The sequence below is a fragment of the Hetaerina americana genome, unplaced genomic scaffold, assembly GCF_022747635.1.
Source record: "Hetaerina americana unplaced genomic scaffold, ioHetAmer1.1.p SCAF_1, whole genome shotgun sequence".
Lineage (NCBI taxonomy): Eukaryota > Metazoa > Arthropoda > Insecta > Odonata > Calopterygidae > Hetaerina > Hetaerina americana.
This window is the reverse complement of record NW_027286069.1, coordinates 72163685-72179760: the sequence shown is the minus strand read 5'-3', so window position 1 is coordinate 72179760 and position 16076 is coordinate 72163685. Positions and strand designations below refer to the sequence as shown.

General features: G+C 35.0%; 1 protein-coding gene across 1 annotated transcript in view; it reads left to right on the top strand.

Annotated features, from left to right (window-relative positions):
• Positions 1 to 9614: 9614 nt before the first annotated feature.
• The window catches only part of Atf6 (bZIP_ATF6 domain-containing protein ATf6), a 28275-nt gene continuing 21813 nt past the window's right edge, over positions 9615 to 16076 (top strand). Inside the window, exons 1-3 of the mRNA XM_071591283.1 lie at positions 9615 to 9818; positions 10170 to 10228; positions 10614 to 10800. Of these exons, the coding sequence (XP_071447384.1) occupies positions 9704 to 9818; positions 10170 to 10228; positions 10614 to 10800 (361 nt within the window). The 5' untranslated portion in view covers positions 9615 to 9703. The remainder of the gene's footprint in view (positions 9819 to 10169; positions 10229 to 10613; positions 10801 to 16076) is intronic.

Genomic DNA, 16076 nt, shown 5'->3' with positions numbered 1-16076 from the left:
GATATACGATCAGTTAGAGGGCATAACTGAGTGTGTTGCTGCAGGAAAATATTTGACAGTGATGTGGGATTGGAATGCGACGGTAGGCAAAGGAAGAGATGGTGATGAGGTGGGGGACTACGGTTTAGGCACAAGGAATGACCACGGGGAGAAAGTAGTTGAGTTCTGCAGGAGACAGGGGTTAGTCATCACCAACACTTGGTTTAGACACCACAAAAGACGCAGGTATACATGGAAAATGCCAGGTGACTTAGAAAGATATCAGCTAGATTATATCCTGGTTAGACACAGGTTTAGGAACAGTGTGATAAATTCGCACAGCTTCCCGGGAGCGGATGCGGACTCTGACCAAAATTTAGTTGTTATGAAATGTAGCGTCCGTTTCAAAAAGATAAGGCAGGAGCGGCGGGTTGAAAATGGAATGTAGAAGCATTAAATGGTTTGAAAAGGAAAGAGTACCAACAGGCAGTAGAGGAAATCATGGAGGAAGGTTAAGAGCCAAGTACTATCGAAGAAAAATGAGAAAGTATCAAGAAAGGGTTATGGAAAGCCGCAAAAGACACTATTGGAACCATTAATGCAAAAAGGACTAGGATGCCATGGATCACGGATGAGAGGATTACAAAGACGGATGAGAGGAGAAAATGGAAGAATGTAAACACAGATTTAGGCAAAATGAAATACAAAGAGTTAAATAGTAAATTGAGGCGGGCAACAAATAAAGCAAAAGAAGCATGGTGGAAGACGCAGTGCAAGGATATGGAAAGTTTGCAGAGGAAGGGTGAAATTGGTGCCCTGTACAGGAGAGTTAAATCTTTATCGGGAAGTAAGAAAGGGAGATCTATGCTAATAGTTAGAGATAAAGCGGGTAAGATAATAGTTGACGCAGAAAAGATCCAAGAGAGATGGAAGGAATGAATAGAAGAACTGTATAGTAAAGAACTTAGACCAACAAAGTTAGACATTGAAAAGGAACATGACGTAGAGGAAGATAGCTTAGGTCCAGACATATTCGATGATGAAATAGAAAGGGCATTAAGGGAGATGAAATTAAATAAGGCCGTGGGGGTGGATAACATTCCCGTGGAACTGTTGAAATGCTTAAGAAAATGTGGGAGGAAGAGGCCATATGGGCTGATTCAGAGTAACAATGAGGAAGGAATCTGGGAAGACTTTGTGCGATCAGTGTTAGTTCCTATTTCAAAAAAGATAAAGGCTACATCATGTGAGGACTACAGGACAATAAGTTTGATATCCCACACATCTAAAGTTGTTCTCAGGATCATAAGCAAAAGGATAGAGTAGGGCAAATGATGACTTAGGGGATGACCAGTTTGAGTTCAGATAGGGAAGAGGTACGCGTGATGCCATTGCAGTAATGAGATCACTAATCGAGAGGAAAATAGAATACTATCGGGACATATTTGCCTGTTTCGTAGATTTCGAAAAAGCGTTTGATAGAGTGAATTGGGAAAAACTAATGAGTATTCTGCAGAAAATAGGAATAGATTGAAGGGAAAGGAGGCTAATCCGCAACCGGTACATTTCTCAGACTACTCAGGTGAGAATTGGGAACAACGAGTCCAGATGGGCAGTGTTAGGAAGAGGTGTACAGCAGGGTTGCCCATTATCACCGATGCTGTTCAACTGTATGTAGAGGAAATGATTAAAGAGGAATGGGAAGAACTGGAGGTAGGAATGAAAGTTGGTGGGGTTTCGTAAAATCAGTTAGGTTTGCTGATGACCAAGCTTTAGTTTGTCAGTCAGCCAAGGGGTTTCAAGCATTGCTGAGTAAATTGGAAATTCAGTGTGATAGATACAGGATGAAAATCAATATAAAAAAACAAAGGTCATGCGATTGTCCAGAAAGAATAAGGCTAAGCTAAACATTAAAATAGGAGGGCAAAAACTAGATCATGCAGAACAGTTTACGTATCTCGGAAGTGTTTTGGACCAACACGGTCAAAGTAGTAGGGACGTAATGAAAAAAATTGAACTTGGCAAAGAGGCTTTCATAAGGAGGAGGGAGTTGATGACAGGGACATTGAGTAAGGGTATTAAGAAAAGACTCGTAAAAACTTTGATCTGGAGCTATGTACGGCGCAGAAACGTGGTAATTGAAGCAGGAGGTTAGACGTAGACTGGAGGCTTTTGAAATGTGGATGTGGAGAAGAATGGAGAAGGTGAAATGGACCAAGAAGAAAACAAATGAGGAAGTACTTGGTATGGTGGGCGAATAGAGGGGTTTGTTGGGAGAAATGGAGGCAGGAAAAATGGAAGAAAGACGTATTGATCGGCAGTGGGATGTTGAAGACTACAATGGAGGGAAGAATTTCAGGCAAACAAGGAAAGGGAAGGAACAGGATAGGGATCTTGGATGGGATGAAGGGAGGAAGGAAGTACTCAGAGATGAAGAGGAACCTGATGTAGAGTAGGATACTGGAATTTGCATTTTGTTTGGAGTCACAAAATATTTATTTGGTAGTTTTGTCCATCCGAAAACCTACCTTAACCGGTAGATTACCTAATAATAATAATAAATATATATATACATATATATACATATATATATATATATATATATATATATATATATATATATATATATATATATATATATATATATATATATATATATATATATATATATATATATATTTACATACATACAATAATATTATGATCTAGAAAGAGACATTGAGCCAGTACTTCATTTTTGATAGGTCTCAAAAATTTGAAAGAAGAGAGTGGATGTAAGAATTTTGTTCGCCAAAAGAATTATGTGTACATCGGTAGTAAATGCCTCACTGAACTTTATATATCTTGAAAAAATGTGGAAGTCTTGGTGCTCCAAAGATGAGATTTAACCCTTCTTACACTCATATTGGATCAATGCCATTTATGCAGAAATAAAAACCACCACATGGGCCAGTATTTTTATTAATCAATTATTTCATTATTGCAGTTATGTTCTGGATGGTTGGACATGATGTGTCATGCTTTTTCATATATGTATGCTTTACATTGACACTTCAGCATTAAGATTAATAATTGATACATATTTTTCATCCATACATAATATATGAAGCAGAAGTTCCTCTTCTTGAGGTCGTGGCTTTCTGATGCTCTAGATCAGAAGGGCTCAACCTATGTAGATGCCTCAACAGAAGCAGGAAACATACTCCAAAGAGGTAATAGTCATTCAGGTTGAATACTTCTGCTCTATAAGTGCTCAATCTGCATAACTATAGCCTCTTTGGAGTAAGTCTTCTGCTTCTGTCGAGGCATTCAGAACTATTTCTCAGCCTCAGAGGTTCAATTGCCATACCCAAAACTGAATTCCAGCCTTGGCAAAATTATCTGAGGCAGTAATTCCTTGAACTGAATGAGGTTACTGTTAGTTTTAGTGATAGAGTTACAGATCTCATCTAAACCAACACCCTAATCACCACCCTATCAAGTATTCATTAAAAGTATTCTACCTATTTAAAGGTAGTTTCTGGATGGCCCCTAATGACAATTTACCTCTAATTATTGTGAAAACTTCCACTTTCTTTCCTAACTTCATTTCTTTGCTATTTCTGCCTCACTTCACATTGCCCAAAAACCTACTTTCTTCCTACCTCTACTCTACTTACCCTTTGTTCCCCTTCCATCACAGTCTCCAACATACTACTACTGTTCAATATTTCCTCCAACCACTCCCTCTGCCTACTTCAGATTTTGTAACTTCCTCTCTTCATCAATAATGATTGGAAGGAAGAAAAAGTAGTTGTAGAAAAGGTGGGGATGGTAGAATGCTTTTTAAGGATTGAAATGGGCATGGGAGGTTTTGGTTGCATATTTTTTCATGAAAAGTTAATTTTCTGAATCTTTCAGTTGTTTTTTCATATTTCATTAATGTTAAAGTCATGACTACATTTGACAAACATAAGTCAAGTTACACATAGTGGAGTGAACTAGAGGAATGAACTCATGTTCATATTTTTTCCAATAATATGAAACTCTAGAGAATAGTTGAAAGAAAGTTTGATAAGCCCAGTACAAAGAGAATGGAATTGAATTGGGATTTTAGCAACATGGAGGAAGATATAAAAAATTTAGATCTGACGAATGTTTGCATATTAAATACTTAAAGAAAGTAAAACAAGAAAAATATATAGCATTTAACATAGAATGTTAAGCAGTGCACTGAAATAATGATTTCTTAGAAATATACCACTTTGTGTAAGTCCTACTAAGTAATTTTTGGTATCCTATCTCTGAGTGATAAATTACTTCTGCTAATGATAGAAATCAATTTGGTGCAAAGTCTTTTCTTTCTTGATTTTAAATTCATACCTGTGAGCATTATACAGTTTGAAATACTTCACTGCATAGTGACGTAAAATTAGTACGGCTAGGACACAAATGAAATGAATTCAATCCAAGGTAGTATCGTGGAATTACTCATTATTTCTCAAAATATAACACCATTAGCATAATATTCTGCAGTAGAGAGTTTTCATCATCAGTTTAGATATAGATTAAGTGCTCTCTTTACTATTAGAGAGTAAAAAGTGAACTTAGGAGCTTCATTTGACATAAAAAAGCAAAAAAAATTCTTAGTTCTCCCTGACATTGGGGCCTTCAGCCTTTTGTTCAATAATGACTATATGTCAGTATAGGTGCAAGGGAAATGTATGCAGTTTGTGTCCAAGCATGCCTACATTTGCTATTCCTAATTCAATTACCAGAATATGAGTGCAGGAAAATACTTGCAGTGGCTCACAATTCATGATAGTTATCTTCTTCATTTTCTAGCATATCTACCCTCTCTTGATCATGAGTTGGAATAAATTAAAAACATTTTAAAACACTCAGACTTTTGACAGTTGAACATAGCATGAAAATCTCTCAGTTGTTATCTTGGTTTGCAATTGAAGAGATATATTTTTCTTATCCATATTTTAGCTTATTTTTCAAGGAGAGTATCATTTTTGCAGATAATTAAAACCACCAAAGTTTGTAAGAGTGGAATGAAATTATTCTTAAAAATATGTTACGCTCATTGCAGTATCATTTAAAGAAATTATATTCAACATTCTTCAATTTTGACTAAAATACAATAATTTTATGCACAAGAGATTTGGTAACCCCTACTTATTAGTGGGAAATATAATCCAACTCTATTGTGATATGGTAAAATGGTTTTGCAAAAGTCTGGCAGTTGAAAATAACCAATAAGGTAGTTCATAATTTAATTCTCCTTGATGGATACCTTTCTATTAAAAAGGTATGCATCCTGCAAAATTACCATTCTGCAAAATAACATGCTGCAAATAGGAAATGGCAGAGGAATTTCATACAACATGATCATAATTACAATACAGGAACAATAAGACAAGAAATTTTCAACGAAGTTATCTTTTGGAAATGTTTTTTAAAATGCTGCATAATTTCTAATTTAAGCAAATAGGTTTCTTGATAAAGTACAAAACACTCGGTACATATTTCAAGAAGTGTCTAACACATTGAATTAGTCATTAAATATGAACATTTTTTGGCATTAAAGCACTTGGGAGAAAGATTCACAGAATGATTGGAGAGAATAGAAGAGAGAAGCACAGAATAAAGATGTACCAAGATCCTAAGATTAAGAAGGAAACTACAGAAAAAGCAAAGGAGAAGTCATGATTAAAACAGTTAACATCAAGTACATATAAGGATATATCTGGGATAGCATAATAGAGAAGTAATAGGATACAAGAATCCAAGAAATGAAGGTGAGAAGGCCTCTACAAGAATTTGAGGACACAAATCAAAGGAGTCAGGGTAGAACAAGTAAGGTTGGTTAAAAAGCTGCTGCAAAGAAATCAACAACATTATGAAGATGGGATACAGCAGCAAACGGCAGAAAAGCTAGTGAAGACTCTTGGGAAAAAGAAAACTATGATTGAACATCAGAAATGCAATTCTAATATGTCAATATAAGAAGAAGACATATGAAAGAACTGAAAGGAAAACATCAAATAACTGAATTAAGAACATTAGAGCATAATTAAGCTGAGTAAATAAATAATGAGAACAAAGTAGACCAAAACAATTGAGACTCAGGTATGCTGAAATATGAATTCAACTGGATAGTGGAAGACAATGATACATAAGGCAAACATTGGGAACAAAGTGTAAAAGCAATAATGCTAGGGGGCTGTAACAGAAATGTTGTTTGGGGTAACTAAAGATGGTCATGGAAGTGAAAGATTTCAAGAAAATTTTTACAGGAGTGTCATAATTTTAGCATACAATAATATTGGAAATGTATAGATTTTTGGAATTCCTAAACATATAGAACTGTACCAGGTAGGGAAGCTTTAACATGGAAGGAGTTGATGACAGAGATGTTAAGAAAAGATTTAAAGGAAATGGCAATGAAAACATTACTCTAGAGTGTATTTTTGTACGGCTCTGAACTTGGGCATGAGGCAATATGTAGATGGAGAGAAGAATGGAGAAAATAAAATGGAACAGAAGGAAAAAAGTTGTCCAAGGAATGGTAGAGAAAGTTGTTGGGAGAAATTTGAAGATAGGAAATGTGGTTGCATGGAATATTGACTGGTACAGTATTGAAATAGAATATTAAACACTGTGATAGAAAGGAGAATGCTCGGAAAGTCAGGCAGAGAGAGAAAAAGATTAAACATGCTAGATACTAACATGTTCCTTTATTCATTAAAATGAATACGTAGAACATTACTGATGTAGTCAAATTAGAACAGCAAAAAAACATAAAAGATACAAGTAAAAATAAATCTGTCTTGAGGTAGCCCTGGTGCATTAGTAAGGAGCAGAGGAACTTATCAGTATTCAAAATGTTTACATTTAAATTTGGCTTCCAAAATTCTGCCTAAGAGTGTAGGTCTTAAAGGTCAAATGAAGGGAGGTAGAAAGTACTTGTATGGAAAAATTTTATTTTCATGTAGGCTGTCAGGACATACAGAATCTTCTTAGCTATAGCAATGCTTAGTCCCTGGGTTATTGAAGAAATATTGTGGTAAATTTTTAATTGATTTGCCTTATGTTTTAATATCAACAAATCTATTTGGTACAACTAATCATATTATCTCCGAGGAGAATCAGGCTCAAGGGAAAATATGAAAAAAGAGATTATTAAAAAAGTTGATTAGATATAGCAATATATATATATATATATATATATATATATATATATATATATATATATATATATATATATATATATATATATATATATATATATATAGTAATTATGAAGCAGGAATTAAGGCAGAAGTCTTCATTTTCTGAGTTATTATTAATCAATATAACAAAAATGAACATAGGTTCTTGATAATCTACCATAGGATAGGTTAATAATAAAAATTAAGATAGATGGACACAACTACCAAATACTTATTTTATCTCTCCTAACAAAACACAACCCAGCATCCTACTCTACAACAAGACCCTCTTCATCTCCATATACTTCCATCCTCCCTTTATTCCACCCAACTTGGAAAACTGTTCCTAAAAATATCCTATTCCCTTCCCCTCCCTCATTTGCCTAACATCTCCTCTATTTGAGTCTTCAACATCCCACTGTCAATGAATGTGCTTGCATCCATTTTTTCCGTCTCTTTATGATTTCTGCCAGTAATCCCCTCTCTTCCCCCACCATACCTAGCACTTCCTTGTTTGTTTTCCTTTCGATCCATTTCACTTTCCACATCCTCCACATTCACATTTCAAAAACCACCAATTTATGCCTGTCATCCTGCTTCAATGACCATGTTCCTGCATTGTACATAACTGCACTCCATATCAAAGTTTTGTCAAGCCTTTTCTCAACATCCTTACTCAAGGTCCCTGTCATCAATCCTCTCCTCCTTTTGAAAGCTTCTTTGCCTAATGTAATTCTTCTCCTCATGTCCCTACTAATTTGACCATTTTGTCCCAAAACACTTCTGAAATATGCAAACTGTTCGATCTCCTCAAGTTTTTGCCCTCCCTCCTATTCAAATGTTTAGCTTATCCTTTCTATTTCTGGAACACTATGTAAGTATAACCTTTGTTTTACTTACAGTTACTCTCATCCCATAACTATTGCACTGAATTTCCGACTCACTCAGCAATGCTTACAACCCCCTAGCTGACTGACCAACTAAAGCTTGGTCATCAACAAACCTAATTGATTTAATGAATTTTACACTGACTTTCATTTTCATCTCTATTTCCTCACTTAACTCTTTCATCATTTTCTCCACACACACGCTGAACAGCTTAAGTGACAATGGATAACGCTGCCTTATTCATCTTCCTAACACTGCCCATTTGGACTCTCTGTCCCCCCACTTGCACCTGAGCAGTCTGAGACATATACAGATTGTCGATTAGCCTCCTATACCTCCAAGTAATTCCTATTTTCTGCAAGATACTCATTAGTTTTTTCCCAGTTCACTCTATCAAATGCCTTTTCGAAATCTACGGAACAGGCAAATATGTCCTGATTATATTCTATGTTCCTCTCTATCATAGAATAGTGTCATGTTATTTTACGTTCTGGTCAGTAGCTTTTGAAAATGGTTTAAATAGAGCAAAGTGGTAAAGGTGAATTAATTTAGGAAGTAACAGATAAGTCTTTCCATACCTTTCAATATTGAAAGGCATGGGTGTTGTACATTATTCATGGGGAGAATGTTATGCAAGGGGAGAGAAGAAAGTATAATATTGGGATTCAAAAGGACATTGAGGAAGGTAGAGTGTATGGAGCTGAAATAGAAGGTGGTAATAAAAGGGCAGTGGAAAGGTCCTTATTTATTTGGAACTTAAGGACTTTAGAAGACTATAACTCTGCGAAATAATTTTTTATTCACTCAAAACAGAAAAATAATCGATTGACAACTATTATCAACACAAGAGAGAAGTAAAAGTGCAAAAGTTATTCACGAGCTAGTATGTTATCATTTACTCGAGTGCCCCATGTGGAGGGCATCTCCAGCCCTCCCATCTTGGCTTACCCACTATCGGCTTAACTCATTAGCAATAATTACGAGTATTGTTCCACATAATATATCATATGGCTCACAATGAAAGAAAAACGTATTAGGAAAATTCTAGCTTACATGATACAATAATGACGGGCATGGTATTATGCCTCTTTTGGCTCGCATTCAATACAATTACAATACCAAGGGTAAAAAAACAATTCAACGCTTCGATGGAATTTTACTTCGAATAAAACTATAATGAAACTAATTTTCGATTGACCAAGACGAAAGACAACCGATGCCTAGCGGGCTACATACATAAGCGCTGACTGATTATGCATTCAATTGAAGCCGGGTCATGAAATAAGTTTCCTGCTAAAAATTAATTATGCGGTAACCATATGCCAAACTGATTCCTTTAATAGAGCAATCATCAATTACTTGAATATCAATGATGAGCCTTTGTACGCATTTCCCGTTTTTTCCAAATAAAGTTGTACAAAACGATCAAAACAACAAAAACAATGGAAAGAATATGGCAACACCGTAAAACTGCAATGAACATGCATCACCTTGGCATCGGTGTTTTCGATAGATCGTGTAAACAGAAGTCATGTCGTCTGAATTGAATATGAGGAATTGACGTGTCATTACTCATCCGGTATTGGGGAGTATCCTTGAAATACTATTCGTTGAAGTTTTAAGTATTTTTGTGTATCATGCTCATCACTGAGCACGCTGAAGATGATTCCAGTTTACCCATGGATGTAATTGACTTCGGGGAGTACGGTTCACAAAACATTGCCCCTTCCGGCGATATTTCATTTTCCTTGGGTGAGTTTCTTTATTTTTGTCCTGGGCCATAGTCAGATTACCAGATTGTTTGTTAAACTGTAAATAAATATTAAGTCAATCTAGTCTGTTGTAAAAACGGATGGATTTAATTTCTTGCCTACAAATTATTTTCCGTAATGTGTAGTAAATAGTCAACTTTCGTTGATTCTCATGAGGAATATATGGATGGTAATTTTAATTCGGGTGAAAACATTCATTTTATCCAGTAGTTTTATTGAGGGGGTATGCTGACAGGTAACCCACCCGTGACCGTTGACCTCTGCGAGTTTATTGCCCCTATAATTGAATGTTTTTCGGTCGAATACACAAATTTTCTGTTATGTTTTTCAGATGCAGACTCTGAATTTCCACAAGAAGACTTCCTACAACAGTTGTCAAATGACTTAGAGGTATTGTTTATATATGTTTTAATGGAATTTTCACACATTGCAATCTTTTGCCGGTCAGTAGTTTCAAGATTGTTTGTGTGCTATTCAAGTTTGCATAGGTGCCCATTAGCTTCACTAAATACGAATTCTCAGTATAATTTAATACTTATTGCTTTCATCCAAAATGAGCAAGGTTTACGAGCGTATGTAAGACTGGCTCCACCCTTACATTGTTGAACAAATTAAAATTGCCATCTCCGAAAAACTGAAATGAAAGTATGATCCGTGCAAAACCATGCTGCATACATAATCATTATTCTGGAAAAATGTCTGCCCTAATTGTGTCTATTGTATTTCAAGTTTTAATAGTTTGAAAATTATAATTTTGTTGTAATTTCCGTTTGAGATTCCATTGCTCTTAGAAGAAGGAACATGTGATAGAGATTTACTGGATGACCATGAAAGTGATAATGGTGGCCCTACCTTCACGAATGGAAGACACAATTTTGGTTTGGGAGTACTGGAAGATTTAGACTTGAATAAATGGGATCCTCAAGCATATCAATCCCTAGAAGCAATTCAGCCTGATATTGGTAATTATTTGTTATTTGATCTATATTTTTAGTGAAGAAATATTTATCTTTATGAATACTTCCAGCATACATATGCCTGTAGATGCCATATTTATGTAGATGATGTTTATCTTAGTGTCCCAACCCATTTTTTTCAAGAGAAATTTTATGTTTTCCTTTACTATTGATGGTTTCATGCCGAGTAGTTTTATCCAGAAATATTTCTTCAAGCAAATATAAACTTGAATGTGAAACGCTCCCACAATTAAATGGTTTTAGTGTATTTTCATTCTTGTAAAGTAACCACTTTTTTTGTGTGCAGTGTTCAAAATACTTAAAACAATAATTCTTAGGGAACTCTCCGAAATATAATTGTATACAATCACATTCTTTCTTTATAAGTAAGAGATATTATTCCATCGGATTTACCTTCAAAAAAGGCATAACTGGGGTTTGAACCTAGCTCTCACAATCTGGCAATTTGGTAGGCTCATTTGGCACGACCAAAGATTCTTCGATTCTAGCTGGTTCTAGGCTCTTGAGCACTTGTGATTTACTGGGTTCCAGACTGCCTGTGAATCCACAGGAAGCTCGGAAAAAGGGAACTACCTAACTTGAGAAGTGAATTTTACTCATTGGACTTTAATCCATTTGGGGTGTGTGCCAAGCAACCTCTATCTTTAAATGGTGCTCAAGTTTTCTGTTTTGAAGGTACCTAATGCATCTTTAAAGGTAATGTGCTGTATTTAAATTGAATTGTTACTTTTTTAAATACATGTGAAGTAACTTTAATTTATTCAATGTAACAATTCATGCTAAAATTGTTCACTCTAACCATGAATACATCCTTGAACACCAAATTTCACATTGTTCCCCTTAATGATTAGAAAATAAAAAACTCCATGTGAATTATTTTAGAAAAATTACTCTCTTTCTCTAATTTCTTCCTTCCTTTAACCTTGAATTTTTCTTTCACCTCCTAGATGTCATACACTGTTGCATGTACAATATTCTTTTTCGTACCTGAGACTTTAATGTTCCTTGTCTTGAGAGTCTCTTTGGCCACATGGTCTAGTATTTCCTTGGTCTAATTCTTTCTCTAAAATCATTTACTCTTCTATCACTCATTCGTGGGCCTCCCATTCCTTGCCTTACCCCTTTTTTTAGCATAAATACTCTTATAGTATCCTGTACTTGCTGCATTTATTAAAAATATATGCTTATCCTGGTGACCCAAATTTAGCCTTGTACAATAAAGAGTACACTTTTATATATATACATATATATATATTTGTTGTCTCAGGCGTAACTTTGTGGAATTTGCATAACATATTGAAATGTAATGAAATAATTGACTTTGTAATTCCACACACTTTATTTAAAAACACACGACCCAGGTTTCGACGTTGAACGTCATCATCAGGTGGTCCTCATAGAAGCACGCTGGCTATATATACCTTCTGATCATAGGAGGGGGGGGTTGGTCAGAGAGGGAGGTCGGAGGGGTAAAAAGGTTACAATGTAGCTGGGAAGAAAAGAGCAAGGCATTGCTTCACCCAAAAGCTTTCGGCATTTCATGCAATGATCCACCGTTTGACCGCTATCCCTATGTCAAAATTCAATGTAAATAAGGAACTTAATGTAATTAAAACGTTAGCAGTAAACAATGGGTATTCAGAAGATCTAATAAATAAACTTTACCGGAATAAACTTACAAAAATAGCCTTAAGCCACATTTACAACCCCGAACATGTAAAAGATCCCACTGCCAAATGGCGGAGAATACTATATCTTGGGACTATTTCTCAAAAAGTAATTAAAAGTTTACCTAAAGAAAAAATTAAATGTGCCTTTTACAGTCGTTCATGCCTTAAGAACCTGATCTCTCACACTAAAGACAAAGTCCCCGAAAACGAGAGGAGTGGAGTGTATGAGTTAAAGTGCTCGGATTGTAGCACAAAGTATATTGGACAAACAGGACGGAAATTTAAAGAAAGGATTAAAGAACACCAAACATGTGTAAAAAATAAGAACATAACATCCCTCTTTGCAAAACACCTCATCGAAAGTGATCACAAAAGTGACTTTGTGACAAAAATTATTCATTTTGAAGAAAAAGGTCAAAGGCTCGATGCTTTGGAGCAGTTAGAAATTTTGAAATGTGTCCGTTGGAAAGATGATCTTGCCAACGAAATTTTGTATCCCTCCCACTCCCCACTCCTAGACCTACCACTCTTCTAAATCAAAAATGTAATTCTCTTTTCTTCCCAGCTACATTGTAACCTTTTTACCCCTCCGACCTCCCTCTCTGACCAACCCCCCCCTCCTATGATCAGAAGGTATATATAGCCAGCGTGCTTCTATGAGGACCACCTGATGATGACGTTCAACGTCGAAACCTGGGTCGTGTGTTTTTAAATAAAGTGTGTGGAATTACAAAGTCAATTATTTCATTACATTTCAATATACATATATATATATATATATATATATATATATATGTATGTATATATATATATGTATATATATATGTATATATATATATATGTATATATATATGTATATATATATATATGTATATATATGTACATATATATATATATATATATATATATATATATATATATATATATATATATATATATATTTATTTATTTATTTGATACCTTACACAATATTAATTTTTTTATTAATGTACTCAAAATATTATCAAAAAACTTTCTACCTGCATTTACACATGACTACCAGCATTTATTTCTAAAATATACTTTACATGCTAATACATTTACAACTAATTTTTTCTGTCCCTTGCAAAACTCAGTCACTTCAGCTGTCCTACCTTCGTATGCAGAAGTTCTTCCAAGATGTACAAAATCATCCTCCAATTCAAATATTTTACTTGTTATGCTCACTATGCCTTCATTTTTCCTGCATTCCGTACTTTCATACCTTCTTCATAAGCTATATCATAACCACCTAAATATAAAATGAAGTAAAATTTACAGCGCAGAATCAAAACTATTAAAAAAGTAAAACTCAAAGTTGGGGTTGCTATGTGAACCTGGACACTAAAGCAGCCTCAGCATAAAAGGTTAGTTTTCAAGTACTGTGGAACCTCAAATAGTGAGTAAATTCGCATAATGAGCAAAAATATTTTGCCTGAAAATGTGTGTATTGAGAGTATCTTTTCACAAGTGACGAGGTGAGGGGAATTCCCGGATTGATAGCTCACTGGTTACTTCAGTTTTTGTTTACCACTTGTTCTGCTAGCATTTTAGTGTCACTAGTGATAACACAATTTCTCAACCTTGTGTTCAGATGTGTTATATGTGAATTTTTTGGGCAAAATTTAGTAATATTTTGTGCATAGTTGTAAAACTGTCCCCAAAGAAAAAGTTGCGAGGAGAATAAGGGAATAAGCATAACTGTAAAAATGAACAATAAAATCATTAAAATATGTTAACAAGGTGTAAGCTTGGCTGATCTAGGATACGCATACAATTGGTCCATATCAGCAATTTTCACTATCCTCAAGAACGAGGACAAAATTAAGCAGATAGCTTCAAAGGGAGTTGCAAGAATATCCACACAATGGTTATGTATTCTCAATGATGTTGAAAGGTTGCTTTTCATATGGATGAACAAAAAGCAATCGCAATCTGACACAATTAACGAGAATATCATTGGTGAGAAGGTGAATGTGACTTTCTCTGGCCTTATTAAGATCATGTCAGGAGCATCAATGGCCGAAGAAGTATTTAAGGGAAGCCATGAGTGGTTCGAGAAGTTAAAGAAAAGAACCAGTATCCACAGCATTGTGAGGCACAATGAAGCAGCGAGCTGCAACTCAAAAGAAGCAGAGAACTTCATCGGTGACTTCAACAAACTCGTAGAATCAGAGGGTCACCTGCCACAACAGGTTTATAATTGTGATGAGATGTGTCTCTTATGGAAGAAGTTGCTGAAATAAACAAGATATATACACATAATTGCAGAGGAGAATGCATTTCCCGGCCACAGACCAATGAAAGGCCATCTGACACTGCTATTGTGGGCCAATGCAAGTAGTAATTTTAAAATTAAACCTCTGCTTGTTTAACAATCAGGAACTCAATGGGCCTTCAAGAAGTGCTGTGTTCATAATAGCAGGCTAAATGTGATATTGAGGTCATGGGAAAGCAAGGGAAACTGTTGCATTGTACCATACATATGAAATATAACCCTAATAAGGCAATGGCTATGCATGCAATGAATTTATTTAATGAGAAAGCTGAATCACATTTGCACAAAGTTTTGAAGTGTTGGGGAAAGCAAATGTCTCCAGACAGCTTACTATTAAAAGGGAATTAGGAATGCATAATAAATAATGAACTAATTATTTCGATTTTTTACAAATCAAGTTCACATTCTATGTTGGTTCATTCTGCTGTAGAATAAAATATGATGATGATCCCCAACCCTGAACGGTGGACATATAATTTTCTTTGAATGAACCTTTGACATAATTTATTTTTTTTTGCATGGATTGCATTATTTTAGTTTTCAATAATTGAATAATGGAAAATTTTGTTTAAATTAATTTAATTAACAATAAGAAAATTTGTTTCTCTAAACAAGTGTTTCTCTTAAAAGAAAGAATTATGGCTGTTGTTTGAGGCTCCACTGTATTATTATCAAATGTTTTGACCATAAGAAGCAAGAAAAGTAATTAAGAGCATAATAAATTACTATGTAATGCAAAGTTTAGCAGCATAATTTATTAGATCTATTGGTCCTGATGGTATGGAAATATTAGCAGAAGTCATCAATGGAGTATTAGATTGGAATTTTTAAAAAAGTCTGAAATAAAAGGCCAGAATCATATGTACATAGTACGTGTGTGGACATGCAATCACTGCGGCATTGCTCATCTGACATTCCACAATTTCAAAATTTTTTCTCCCATTGGGGACCTTTCACGAAAAATAGTGTGCCCTTTCTGGTCAAGGAATGTGATACCAGTTTACTGGGTTGTTTGGCTTTTCGAAAAAAAAATTATATGGTGGCTGATATTTTTTATTCGAGATAATCATTTCTCTTTTTATGCCGCTGGGTGAATCAGAACCATAAAAGGGGAAGGTGTTCAAATGAATTCTTAAACTTTGGAATGTGGATTCCCATGTATGTATCAATGGGAAACTCATATGCCTTCAATTGTATGCTACCAAACGCAATTTCTTCTTAATACGAGGGTCATCCGGAAAGTAGTACCCGTTCGTGAAATAAAGCCACAAAAGTAAATATTAACAAACATAAAA